The 14,359-nt window shown below is 38.8% G+C and overlaps 1 protein-coding gene across 2 annotated transcripts in view; it reads left to right on the top strand.

The window, feature by feature from the left end:
- Positions 1 to 211: 211 nt before the first annotated feature.
- The window catches only part of CNOT10 (CCR4-NOT transcription complex subunit 10), a 32,861-nt gene continuing 18,713 nt past the window's right edge, over positions 212 to 14,359 (top strand). The window contains exons 1-8 of one of the 2 annotated variants that reach the window (XM_065832257.2): positions 212 to 495; positions 6,071 to 6,162; positions 8,946 to 9,107; positions 9,626 to 9,776; positions 10,763 to 10,908; positions 11,764 to 11,850; positions 12,365 to 12,448; positions 13,506 to 13,623. In XM_065832257.2, coding sequence (XP_065688329.1) covers positions 474 to 495; positions 6,071 to 6,162; positions 8,946 to 9,107; positions 9,626 to 9,776; positions 10,763 to 10,908; positions 11,764 to 11,850; positions 12,365 to 12,448; positions 13,506 to 13,623 — 862 coding nt within the window. In that variant the 5' untranslated portion in view covers positions 212 to 473. Of the gene's footprint in view, positions 496 to 6,070; positions 6,163 to 7,816; positions 8,256 to 8,945; positions 9,108 to 9,625; positions 9,777 to 10,762; positions 10,909 to 11,763; positions 11,851 to 12,364; positions 12,449 to 13,505; positions 13,624 to 14,359 lie in introns of those variants that run through there. The other variant, XM_071804920.1, reaches the window with a different exon arrangement.

The raw sequence follows: 14,359 nt of genomic DNA, 5'->3' as shown, positions 1-14,359 counted from the left end.
GAGACAGCGGCCGACACCTGCCAATCAAGTCGGTGCCGCGGAAGAATCGGAGGGCAGCGTCTACACAGAACCAGCCCGCGGCCGCTCCCGCACACCTGCGCCTCACACGGCCGCCCTCCGCCAACATGCCGGCCCTGCCCCGCCCACCCCCGGGGCGGGACGCGTCGCTCATGCGCCGCAGCGCCCTCCCCAACCCCTTCTCGAGGGGAAGAGCTGCGGCGTCATGACGTCAGCTGCGCGGTCCCCCGGCAACGGCCGGACGTCGCGAGGCCGCCAGGAACCCGGAAGCAGCGGGCGAATAGGAGCGAGTGGTGCAGTGAGCGGGGCGGGCTCCGCGCGCGGAGGGCGGTGGCGGCGGCAAAGTAGTCCCTGGGGGCAGCGGCCGGTTGGCGGTAGTGCGCTCGGCGCGGTGCGGGGAGCCTCGGCCCTATCGACTCGCTCGGACGGCGCGGCCGCACCGCGCAGCAGGGGAGATGGCGGCGGACAAGGCTGCGGGTGAGTGCGGGGGGAACTGCCGCGGGCCGCTGTGTCCGCCGTGCCCGCCTCGGGCCTGGGCCGCCTGGTGCGGAGGGATATGCTCCGGCGTGGGGGGCGGTGAGTGTTGGTACGTCCCGGGCGGAAGGAACGACGGTTACCTGACCTGCTCTGCTTTGTTTCCTTCCGCCGAGGAAGTTAGTGCCCCCACGGCGGCAGCGCTCGGGCCACCGGCGGCCAGTGTGAGGTGCCGGTGGGGCCTGTGTCTGGCGGGTCACCGGCAGGGCCCTGTGGGGACAGGGCCCTCCGTGTCCTTGGCCTGAAAGGGCTCGGTGTGGTAGTCGTTATGCACGTACTGGCAGGGGTGCGTGTTTCACAGAGCTCAATAACCGCTACAAAAGTTGAGCTTCTGGGTTAATTTGTTAAGCTGAGGCATTCGAAGGTTTGAACGCCTCGGGTTGCTACTGAATCTCCGGGGTTCAGTCCGATTCCCTCCAAGTTGCCACTTTGCTTTCAGGGGATAAGCGGGACTTTCCTAAACTTGGGCCTGGAAAGACTCTGTTCAGAGAAATTACTGAGATTAAAAAAATTAATAATATTCTGGTAAACACTGAAATAAATCTCAAGTACAGTTGCTCTGTAATTTATTAGCATTGATAAGCTAATGCTCGTCCCTCTCCCATGAGACTGCCCTTCATGTGGGAAGCCCTCTTAGCAGGAAAGGTCCTTCCCAAGAATCCCTCAATGGGGTTGGAGAAGAGGCCAATGTGGAGGAAAGCCAAAGTCATCTACTTGTGTCCTCTGTTGGTTTTTTTTCAGTTGGTTTTATGTGGTTATTTAAAATCACCTCAAGCATTTTTTCTCTGGGTGCTAAATGTCAAACTCCTCACTCAGTAGCTGAAAAAGATTGTGGGAAGAAATAGTGTACTGTACTGAGTGATGTGTACTAAACTATCCTAGGTTTATTTATAAGCACTCTCTGGAACTACAAGAGAAAAGAACAAGACATTACGTTTTTTGTATTTTTGTTGTTCTTGGAAGAGGTGAAGGAACTTTCAGTTGTACTTTCTTAAAGGAAAAGTGTGTGTACCCAAATGAATCAAAGACATGAGCTATGGCAAGTTATTCTACATACCATACTTGTTTGTAGCAGTAAGTTACAAATAACTTTCTGCTGAAAAGTGTTTACTTTTTATTGTACAATATTTAAGGAGTCTATTATATTTATACTAGTAGTGTGGTGCTTCATAGAAAAATGTAGTCTTGGTGCCACGAACTGTCACTATTTTCTAAAGGCTGAAAACTCTGGCTGGTCTTCATAAGATTCAAAATGCTTTTGGCACAAGAGTTGTGTGATAGATTCCTCACCTTCAAAGGAAGAGATTATCCCCCTGCCTATAGAGTTTGGAAATAAAAAATAATTCCAGAGGTACTCTGGTATTCCACAATACAGTTCATGCAAGATGTAATTTGCAGGGCCTGGGAACAAGAGCTCAGGAACAGCAGTCCTTGGAGGAATGGAGAACAGGTGTGAGAAGGATGATGACTGCAGTCCCTCTCCAAATGTCTTTGGGTTTGTGTATGTGGGACATGTGGCTTCTTATTGCTTATATGATGTTGTGGCAGCAAGCTGATGAGGAGAGCAATCTCCCTTTTCAGTCTCATGCCTTTTCTTGTTCTCCTCTTGTAGAGCCAGTGTTCCCAAAGTTCTTCTGCCCACCATGATGTAACTTCTCCAGCAGGACCAGCTGCCTGCTTGTGCAAAGCAAAGAAGCCGTGACAGTGTTTCTGCTGCTCAGCTCTGGGGTTGCTAACTAAGAAGATAATTTCCTGGCTTCTTTAACTTCAAACTCAGTGCAGCAGCTTTCTCTGGATCAAAATCTGAGCAGTCGATTTTTATGTCCTTTTCCAGGTTGCCCCTTTTGTCTCTCATCACCTGAAAAGTATTAGTTTTAGAGTTGTTCTGTACTTGTGAAAGTTCGAGGAAATGAAAAGTTAAATAAACAAGTCCATGTGTACATACAATTTACAGAGATAAATTGAGTCCTATCATTTGTAAAGCAGAGAATCTGTGCTGTTTCAGGTATTTCACCTGATAATTGTAGCTACTGTATGGATAAGAGTATGTTGGTAGTGACTGGTGTGCCATGCTCACATCTGAGTGAGCAACTGGTATGCTTTGTGTTTTGCCAGGGGACAGTGCACCTTCATGTTTCATTTTCAAATGCCTCAAGAAATACGGAAATAATAGTTTTGTTTGCAAGCACTTGGAAACCATTTGCAGTCATAAGAGCCAGAGTATTTTTTTTTTTTTTTTTTTTCCCCCCATTTAAATGGCATTGGAGGGTTCTTTTGAGCATCTTGTGCCAGCCATCTTTTAGGTGACTCCTGTCTGTGAGATCTCTCAATAATAAAGATCAACTGAAGCAGTAGATCCTGGTCTAAACAAGTGTGCCAGGATCACAGTAGATTAGAAGGACCTCTAGGTCTTTAACAGGTTTCAAGTATGTTTGGGCAAAAAGGGTAGACAGTAGCCAAAGATTTGGGGTTTTTTGGTTTTGTTTTCCGTAGGAAGGACCTATGCTGTCAGCTACATCAGCTGGCCTTAGTTTTATTCTCTCTTGATAAGCTTTTACTCTCTCAATAAGCTTCTAGTTCAGGTTTTGCAAACCTGCTTTGTTTACCTAGTCATGGTAGTTACAGTTGATCAGATTACAGCCAGAAAACTGACTTCACAGGAGAAAGGACAGCTCTGTTTTTGCTTAAAATAGTCCCCAGTTTCGTGTTTTTGTTTTTGTTTTTCTAACTTACCAGCAGATATAGTGAAATCTGTAGACCTGTTCTGATTTTTCCCTGGGAAATATATCAAACCGCTATAGAACTGGTGCTTTTATTACACAACTTAGATAACCATCTCTGCAGTTTATCTTTCATTTCAACTGAAGACATTTTACTTTGGGATTCAGATTTCCATAAGCCCACCTTGATTTGAGATGCTTATTTTATGAACTTGCAATGGCAGCTATCAGTAATGCACTCCGTAGTTGATGGCATACTGGGAAGTAAACTGGGATGTGAGGAACCTCTTGACCAGACTGAGCATTATCAACTTCAAAAGTTTTAGAGTCTCAAGTCTCTGCACTATGGTTATTTTTACTAGCATAGTCTGAAAGGCACGCTGAGCGAGTAAATCAGGTAATGCAACTGTTAGCATGGGGACAGACTTTAGCAGGGCCCGTTGTGACAGGACAAGGGGTAAGGGTTTTCAATTAAAAGAGGGGAAATTCAGGTCAGGCACAAGGAAGAAATTTTTTGATGATGAGGGTGGTGAAACACTGGCCCAGGTTGCCCAGAGAGGTGGTGGATGCCCCATCCCTGGAGACATTCAAGGCCAGGCTGGACGGGGCTCTGAGCAACCTGATCTAGTTGAAGATGTCCCTGCTCATGGCAGGGAAGTTGAACTAGATGACCTTAGATTCTATGATAAGTTTGAGAGAAAATACATTTGCTTATTCACTGCTGTTCTGTAGGTCCTTGGAGGGTGATAGCTTTCTGTTCAGCTGCAGAACTTCAAGATTTAGAGCAGGATTCAGATATAATCTACGTTTAGCTTGGAGGAAGGGTGCTTCTTGATCCTTTCCTCTTTAGCTGTGGAAAACCATGGCACAACAAAAAATTTCTGAGCTTTTTTGTGTTTTATTTTTCTCTCTTGTTTCCCTTTCAAGGAGAAGGCAGTGCAAGTGGTGTTGATCAATGCCTTATGCACAGCCAGATTCTATAGCAGGTGTATGCAGTTCTGTGGCCCCCTGAGGACCCAGCCCTCCAGAGTAATGAAATTGCTGAATCCTGAATTTTGTCTAGATCACTGTGGGTTACTTTGTAACTTGTGAGTGTAAGATTGTTGAGATTTTGAATTCTCAGATACACTGACCTCTTGATGAAGGATGAAAGTCACAAACAAGTATTTACAGTTCTTGCTGAAATGTGTTATTGCATGGGGCAATGGAAAGAATCTCGCTATTTTCCCAGCAACAAGTACAAACTATGAATACATTAATAAGTCTGCTTTATTCCTGCTGTGGATGTTAATTGATGAATCTGCTGAGGTTTAATTGCCCCTTAGTGTTGTTTGCCTTATATTTGGTAAATATTCATAGTAGCAGATGATCCAGATATATTGGTGATGATGGGGAATTGATTTTGCAGGGGAGCTCACAGATAAGTGTTTTCATGTGTTCAAAGTAGAAAGAAAATTAGCAAAGTTTGCGTTACATCTGAGAATTCTAGGGAAGAGAATGAAGACATTGAATTTACAAAGCCTACCAAGGCTGTTAAGGTAGCAAAGGGTAGGTTAAAGCAAAGCTTCCACTGTGCAGTTCAAGAAATCATTTTCTGCAAAGTGGAAACTATTGCTGGTTTATAAAGTCTTTGTTTCAAAAACATTAAATGATTTTTATATGTTCTAGCACATGCGTTAATGCTTCTAGAAATAAACTGGTGTGGTGGTCATATAGTGTGTGTTTGTTGTGTTTGTTTGGCTGGTTGTTTTTTTTTCAGTTTGTGTTCAGTTCAAGAAAGGGTTTGGTGAGTAGGGGTTTCAGCTTCTTTGAAATGGAATATCTGTACTGTGGTTTTTAATGCAACTTCACTGAATTCTTAATTACGTGATAACAAAACTGTTCAGTAGACTCCTTGCTGAAAAATATGCTCAATAGTGACTGAAAGGTAAAACTTTAGGACTTCTACATAATATAAATTGAAGACAATTAAAACCTTATTATCTTGCTTTGTAAATGCTCAAATGGGCCACCATCATAATTGCCACATGCTGTGCATGTTGTCTTGATTGGAAAAAGGATATAGTGTAACTGAAGAAGAATCTGGGAAAAAAACATGTGAGGAAGATGCAGAATAAACTCTGCCTGCTCACCTTGGAAGAGAAGTGGATAGGCAGCATTTGCTCATATCTTGCTGTATAATCACTACAGTGAAGAATACAAAAGTACATAGAGTTTTAAAAATATCTATCAGTCTGTCATTGGTTATTAACAATGAGGGTTCAATTGCAGCCTCTTACTTAGGGAGACTTATTATTCCCAAGCAAGGAGCTGGGTGGAAGGTTCTAGTGTTTGCTTTGTTTTTTATGTTGTTCTCTAAAGCATCCCTTGCTTGCTCTTTAGGAAGAAGCATAGAGGGTGCATAGGGTTTAATCTAACCCAATGTGGTATGTATTTTTATGATGTGTGGCCTTCATGGCTAATTTTTGTGCAAATAAAGGCAATCCTAGTGCATGGTTGCAGCTTTAGAGAGAAATCTGAAATGCGTGCTTTGTCACTTAACTTGCTGGACTTTGGTTACTGATTGAGCACAGTAATTTAGCTAGGATTAATGCATGTACATCTTATGGAAAAATATTCCTTAGGAGTATAAGGATAATCTGAGATATTTTAGTGTACCAGGGAGACAGTGCTGCAGTTATCTGGAAGTTTACTTGTACTGGCAGGAGGATGTTGAGAAGTGGAAGAAACAAATTATTAAACTGAATAGCTGTCAGCACATTTGCAAACTTTGTTTTGATCTTCTGTCCATTTTACAGATCAAGGTACTGAGAAACATGAAGGAGCGGGTGCTTCTGGGATTACTGATCAGGAAAAGGAATTGTCGAGCAGCGCATTACAAGCTTTTCTGGTAAGACAAAGCCGAACTCTGAGACTTCTAATTTACCACATAGCTGCTACATGGGCTTGTGTAATTGTGTTTTTTTCTGTGTTCTTAGCAAGGTTGTAAATGTATTAATGGGATATTATAGCAAAAGTAGTACTAGTTCTGTTATAAGGACAGCATATGCATTTTCTATCTTCTACGATGAGAGAAGACTGAAGGGGATACTTGAATGGAGTGTACAAGAGCACCTTTAATCTTGATTCTCTAAACTTAGTAGCCTTAAAAGCTGTATAATGAGTTCATTAGAAGAAGCAGACTGCTATTCTGTATCAGCATTGGAAATATATGATCCCTCTGAAGAATGTATTGCTTCAAGATAAAAATATTATTTTTAAGGGTTTAAAGGAAAAATATGTATTTAAAAAACAGCAACCAACCAAACCTCTTTTGTTTTAGCATGTTGCTGTATTCTTTCACAAAAAGCGTTGTGTACTGTATACTGTTACTTTATGTTAAAAACATATTCTTCAAAACATAACACTGTATGTATTTACTACCCGTTTTGTGTTTCTTGGAAGATTTTTTTGTGTGTGTGTGTGTGTGTGTTAAAATTCAGGTGCCGGCTCTTTCAGTTTACTTCTTTCTTTGTATTGTCTCCTAATTTTATTTAGTGTAGCAAGTGACAAGTAGTATAATTGCTTTTCCTTTTAATTATTATATCTATATCTCCACAATGCCTTGCATAATTCAGTTTTGGATGTGTTAAATAGATCAAGGCAAGAATTGAAACACTGTCTTTTGAGATTCCTGCTTGTATGTTTCACTCATTACTTTTATTTTGTGTGGAATGTTGTTACATAAAGTGCATGAAGTTTGTCATTAAACTGGCCACAGCTGATGTTCACTGATGTTTTCATGAGTGCTTTCTTGCTCAATTACACTTTTTTTTCAATAACTTTTTGCTCATCACCATTTGATCCTGAGAACTGAAGGCACAGGAGAAGGTTCTCTCTTTTCCACCTTGCCCACAGATGAACATGCCCAAAATACTTCTGATGCGCTGATGACTTTGTCTTTAGTTTTATACTGGTCCAATGAATCTTGTTCATATCATGATTTTTTTTTTCTTGCTTTAAGAACTTTCTAATTTCTAAGGTCATGGAATTGTGAGGTGATGACAGATGTCAGCAGAATTAGTCTGGTGCCTTGTCTGCCAATGTTGCTTGCTGTTAAGTTGCTGAAAATAGTTTTGTGGGCTGCCTTGCATGCTGCTTTATCATATTGCATTTCCAATTTTAGTCAAGATAGAATTACTATAAAATTATATATCATATTCTAGATCCTGTCAATAGAATAGATTAAAGGACTATTGGCTAAGGAAAAACATTAAGCTGAGCATTTAAGGGTTCAAGATTTTTAGTCCAACTGTACTTTAATGCTTTGTTGTGATCTGAAAGTTAGTCCTGTTGAAAAGAATCTCCAAGTGTGTGACACATGAAGAAAATTCTTGGGAGATGAACTGTCTCAGTTAAAGAACATGCAACAGTTGAGTTGCAGGTCCCTGTGTTTATGCACATAGTCTCTAGGCAATCCATGCTGTTGATACTTAGTTGTAGAAATGCTGCATGTTGATGTCCTGATGTGTTTCTCTGTAAACTGTGTAACTGTGCTTTCACAGGAGGCTGAAGGAACTGGGATGGTTCTGTTGAGAGTAGCCGCAGAATGGCAGCTTGCTTAGGAAGAGCAGAAGGACCGCAGAGCCCGTTGTTGTTCTAATTCTTCCCTAATAGAGGAAGTTAGGCAGGAGCCCAGGAGAAGTTCCGTGGAACAGCACTTAAAAAGGAGGAGGAAGTGGAAAGTGGTCATGGTACTCAAGAGCACAGCTTTTGCTTGTGAAGCGCTGACAGAGATGGAAACAAATCTGTCACCAGATTGGAATTAACCCTGATATGGAAGTGGTGAAGATGATTATTCTTGTATAGGAATTTGAACAGTAGAGAGTGAAGGATCATTTAGGCTTAACATAGTTGAAAGAGTCTGGAGTTCTCTTTCATTCCTCCATGCCAGTAAATTCCTCCTACACAAACACAGAAAAGACTGAAACTGAAGGCAGAAAGGTGAGCCATTCTGAAATCCTTGCCTATTTCTGAGGTCAAATAAAGGGATTTTTTTAATTAAATCACACTTCAGAGGAGCATCATGCTTGGGCCATGGTTTCTGTTTCGGCATGCCTAGATGACTGAATACTTCAAACAACTGCTGAAACATGGAAAAATATTTATTTGAACATGTACCAGGAAAGTGACACCGTCTTTTCCAAACCCATCTTAAGCTGACTTCCACAGACTAGATTGTAACTCACAGTCACTCCAGATGAAGCGAAGAATTAACATAAAACAATGGGCTGGGACTTACGTAAGCAACTGCAGCCACTCAGTGTACGTGTGAAACATCATGAAAACTGAGGCAATAAAGAATCTTGAAACTCAAAACAATACAATGAAGAGAAATCAGAATAACACTTTTCATGGAAACATCTGTTGATAATAATTGCCTACTCCATTTGTCCTTTCTCTACAAAATTATTTTTGAAGATTGGATACGATGTCATCTTTTAGACTTTATACTTCATTATTTATGTAGATTATTATCTATGTTTGTAGACATTTAGTTCACTTGCTTTTGATAGAGAAAAATACTACTTTGCTCTATAAATTTACAGTGGATACTTTCATTAAAACTTAGTAGCCTGCTAGTTTAAACTTTGTATCTTCTAATGGTGTTTCTGGTACCTGTGCAATTTCTAGGCTGGAAACTATGATGCTTGTTTACAACACCTAAATACCCTTCAAGACATAAACAAAGATGACTACAAAATAACTTTGAATACTGCTGTTGCGGAGTTCTGTAAAAGTAACCAGACTACAACAGACAATTTGAGACAAACCCTTAACCAGCTGAAGAACCAGGTAATGCAAACATATTGACATGGTATTTGATTTTGAGTACTGTTAATGGTGGCAAGATCTTATAGTGAAATAGGAATAAAACTTTTGCCCCTTGCCCCCTAGATTAAGTAAAGGAATAAGAAAGTAATATTCATTTTAAACCTCTGAGTGTGTTTAATCGTTTAGGACGCTCTTTTTATAGCTGTGCTTTTAGTTTTTGTTGAAATTGACCTGAAGCTGAATTTCAGAGATTGTAACTGTAGAAAGACCTGTTATAGAAAGTTCCTTACCTTGAAACAGTTCGTTGTTCAACATACATCCAGAAAAAAAAAATTACAACGAAATAGAAAACTGTCAGTTGAGTAGTAAAGTAACATTTTCACTTTTTTATTATTTCACAAAGTTTATTCGCTTATAACTCTTACTGGCCTATCTTTAGACCTTTGAATTATTTTATTTTTTTTTATTAGTAATTGGCACTTTTAAAAAACATGGGTATCAAAAGTTTGATGAAATGAGTGGTTTGGCTTTTTTTTCAGGTTCACTCTGCTGTTGAAGAAATGGATGGTTTAGATGATGTTGAGAATAGCATGCTGTACTACAATCAAGCAGTTATTTTGTATCATCTGCGTCAGTACACTGAGGCTATATCAGTTGGGGAGAAGCTGTACCAGTTTATAGAGCCTTTTGGTATGTAGACAGAATGAAGGGTTTTGTTCATGCAATAATTACGGAAAGATCTTTCAGTCTTTCTCATTATCAGACAACTGATTTATAAATTGGCTAATATGGTTCTAAAAGAGGAGATAGGCTTCAGAATGAAAAATGTGTTTGACTTATATCAAGGACAACAATTGAATTTGGGTGGAAGGTACTTCAGAGGCATTTAGCAGACAAGTATAAGGAAGCAGAAATTGATTTTTCCAAGTTGAAAAAGGTATTTATATAAATAATATGTACAGCCTTATTTAAAATCTAGTATTTTGAGTCATCATGCAGCTTCATGGGTAGGTGTCTATTTGTCAGGACACTCACATTTTTAAAGACATGCATTAGGTCATACATAATTGTATGTGCTCATGCCTGAAAATGGAGTCTCCAGCTTTTATGAGCTATGGCACCCTGTGTAAGTGAGATTGCAATACTTGTATGAAATAACCTCATAATCCTTGTTGCATTTTAGGGGTCGCAAGGCTGAAAGATGTATGCGTGTGTCAATACATTAAGTAAATGCTACTGTGTTTGAACTTCAATTCCTCCCAGTTTTCAATATGCCTGTTTGGGACTTTGTAAAGCCAGCCAAGCAGAGATGTGTTTGTATGAAATCCTTTCAAGTTCTGTAGAATATGCATGTGATTCCATCTGTCTGTTTAGATGCTGAATGTTGGGTGCTGATCTGCCTAGACCAATTCTCAAAAATCTATAGACATGAAGTACCTGATAAGCTGCCTTTAGTCTGTGCTTTTATGCTGATCCCATTTGAATGAATTACCTTTTTTCAGTATACATACTTATCTACATTATGTAGATGTCTGCATTTTTTCCTTATGTGATATATTGATTTTTCTTATAATGTTGTAAAGATGCACTTTATAACCATTTTTTTTTCTTCAGTCATGTTTGGAAGGGTTGGTGTTAGAGCTGTAAAACAATTTTTCCTTCTTTGCTTTATACAGAAGAGAAGTTTGCCCAGGCTGTGTGCTTCTTGCTTGTAGACTTGTACCTGCTAACTTACCAAGCTGAGAAAGCCTTGCATCTGCTTGCTGTTCTGGAAAAAATGATTTCACAGGGCAACAATAACAGCAAGAATGGAAAAAATGAGGTAAGCGTAGACTTATATGGCTGCCACTAAGTCTTTACCAGAACTATGCTTTAACTCAATCCAAAATTACTCTTTTAAAATACTTTTGAATCATAAAACTGTTAGGTCACTTGTAACTTCACACAGCAACTTATACATCTTGGTAACTGAGTTAATCTTGTACAGCAGCTGTTTATTCCCTCTCTTTCACCCTTTTCTCTTACTCCCATGAGGCTGAGAAGTATTTCTTAAGTTAGAGACTTGCATTGGAAATATGCTTATCTTCAGGGCCAAATATATGTAGTTTTCTTTGTTTGTCTTGGATTATGACCATATGAGATCCTAAGTTTGAAAGGGAAGTCAGTGTCAGAGAGGAATTGTACTTGCATACCATAGTATGGGGAATCAAGCATCTCTTTTACATAGTATCTGAAAGTATGAGCTGTACTTTCAATTGAAATTTTTGTATGTGTCGCTTGGAAAAATCAGTAGAGTGAGTAGTGGCTTGGAAGTGAAAAGGGTCACACTTTATTTGAATAGTTTTATCAGTAAGTATATAGTAATTCTACTCAAAAAAATATTAAAGAGAGACCCTAGAATGTGCATATCCTCTTAAAATACCACAACTGCAGAGCAACATGGCATAACACTAATGTTAATACAGGATTCTGCTGTTCATAGGCTGGTGTGGTGGTTCTTGGATTTTGATTGTTAAGATCAAATTACAGTATTTGGGATGTGTATTTTTTTTACTGTTAAATACTCATTTTTTTTCATGTGAGACTGATGAAAATAGTTTATGAAAGAACCTATGAACTGAATTTAAAAAGTGACAGTAACACTTTAACACTTTCTTTTTTGTTGTTTGACATTCAGTCAGGTAATAATACAAATAAAGATTCTTCGAATCAAAAAGCTGAAAGTGGAGCTCTAATAGAAGTTGCTAAATCTAAGATACATCAGGTAAGTGTCTGCATATGATTTATAACAACAATTTAAATCTCTGCAGTTTATAATTTTTTAAACTGCGGTTAGCTGCATTGACTTGATACCTGTTAGACCTCAAACACTCTAAGTCAGCTGAGGTTTTATTTCACTGTAGTGTTCTGTGGAAAAATATGTGAAGAAACAAAATGCTTCTGTATCAACACATACTTGATGGTGTTTTCAGTTTATTAGGTAAATGTCTGGAATTAAGATATTAATTAGTTTGTGATTATAGGTGCTAGTGTCTGTGTTTGAATATAGAGTAGCTGTTGAGCATTGAACAATATGTGCATCTGCCTTCTGTAAATACGAAACCCATAATTTTTTTGTTGAAAGTCTGAATAGAATTTCTTTTTTAGGAAGTCTTTTTGAACAGCTTTTTACTATTTATTTTAAAGATGTATGTAAAATGTTCTGTAATAAATGTCTAGATATAGTTCATCTTGCACTATTGATTGTTTTTTGTTTAACAAATTTAATTTTTTAACAGTATAAGGTGAGAGCCTATATCCAGATGAAGTCACTAAAAGCATGCAAAAGGGAGATCAAGTCTGTTATGAATACAGCTGGGAATGTAAGTATTCTTAAGGTTATAGTTTTTCTAATCTAGATCTGTTTTCAGTCGTAAAGCTGAATTTGCTAACTTTCTTTGCAAAGAAAGGTCTTATTGAGGATGGATGTCTGAAATAATGCTTTATGCAGTCAGTTAGGTTTGTTAGCTCTTCTGCAAGTGTAACCAACATAGTATTTTGTTATTTGTATTGTTTTCAGTTGCTCAGAAAAATGCACTTTGTTTTTAATGATACCAAAATAACAGTGAAATGCTACAATAAACAGGTTCTGTTTGCTTTATAATTTAAGCAGCACAAAACAAGTTTTAGTTTACTGTAAATGTTGTGGGTATTACAAGCTTCTGATCTCATTGGTTATTTAAACCAGTTCATAAAATGTTGATTCTGGGATATGCAGTTTTGATTTTGTGGGGGTTTTTTTTTTTTTTTTTTGTTTTTTTTTTTGTTTTTTTTTTTCTTCATGTTGAAGTTTCTCAGAGGCTTACTTCTTGCTAGAAAGCAGTTTCTTTTTTTGTATAGGAGTTCTCAACTCAGAGTTACGTCCACCATCCCAGATAAATTCTGCATTAACTGAGGAGCAGGGAATAGGAGGAGAGCACTTCCTTTTTGTTGCCAGTCTCAACAGCTGCTAGTTTGACAGAAATCCCTCTGGACCATGCGGTCTCTGTTGGCAGACCAGGAAGATCACAGCCCAGGAGGAACTTGTTGAACTCCCCAGGGAGGGAAGCGTGGGGAGGAGTGTACTAGAAGACAGGTTGGAGAAAGATCCTCTTAAACAAAAAGGAGATTCTCTTGTGTTTAGCCATGGCCATGACAGAGTTGTCTAGAATAATGCTGGGTTTTAGAGCAGTGACAAAGAGTGTGCGTAGTTTTGTAGTCTGGAGGAGGTGAGTGCTCGTCATGTGCTCAACAAATAAATGCTACTTCACGAGAGCATTAAGGCGTAAGTCCATATATTTTTAAAATGGCAGCAGGGGCAAGGAGTTTGTGGAGTGATTTAACACTAGCAGTAGAAATCATGAAACAAGAGATGATTAACTGTTGTTTTCTCCTTCACAGTCAGCTCCTTCTCTCTTTCTTAAAAGTAATTTTGAGTATTTGAGGGGCAATTATCGTAAAGCAGTGAAACTTCTAAACAGTGCAAACATTGCTGAACATCCAGGCTTCATGAAAACAGGTAAAATTGAAAACCTTCATCCTGCAAGTATGTAAATGTATAGAATAATAGGACTACTCATTGATATTAATTTTAAGCATATTAATGATTACTTAAGTAGGTCCTGAATATCATGGATTTGTATACTGGATGTGTGTTCATCTTACTTGTTGTGCTCCTTCATGTAACACTCTTCTAGACAATGCAGTGGTTGTCTAAGAAAATGGATTTGTGAAGATGTAAATGTAATATTTGTAAGGTTTATATTTGGGACTCTAAATCAAGACATGAAACAAAGCAAAGTACTAGATCTAGAAATGAGATTTCAGGTTGTACTTGGGGAGGCAACTATAGCAGTTGTAATTAATATTGTGGGGGAAACAAATGCTTTGTAAAGTGTAAAGGTTTGACTTTTACTATATGCCATCTTAGGTTTTGTATTTAGAAATTGTCGATGTATACAGATGCACAGAGATATAATAGCACATAAATATGTATACTTTTTTAGATACATATTTTTAGTACATAAATTCTGTATGCTGTGTGTATATATATACATTCACTGTATATGGTATTAGTTAAATATATTTGAGATTTTAGTTTACTGTTAAAACATCAATTGAAAAATCCAGAGAGAAAACTCTGTCTTGTGACAATAGGGAGTTAGTGCAAGTACTTTTTGAAATCCTGTAAAACTGCTGAATTTCTTTACTACTTTGTTCAGTGCTGGTTTTGTGATAGTAGTCTTAATTTATTG

This window comes from Patagioenas fasciata, chromosome 2 (genome assembly GCF_037038585.1).
Source record: "Patagioenas fasciata isolate bPatFas1 chromosome 2, bPatFas1.hap1, whole genome shotgun sequence".
NCBI classification, from domain to species: domain Eukaryota; kingdom Metazoa; phylum Chordata; class Aves; order Columbiformes; family Columbidae; genus Patagioenas; species Patagioenas fasciata.
This window is presented reverse-complemented; position numbering and strand designations above follow the sequence as displayed.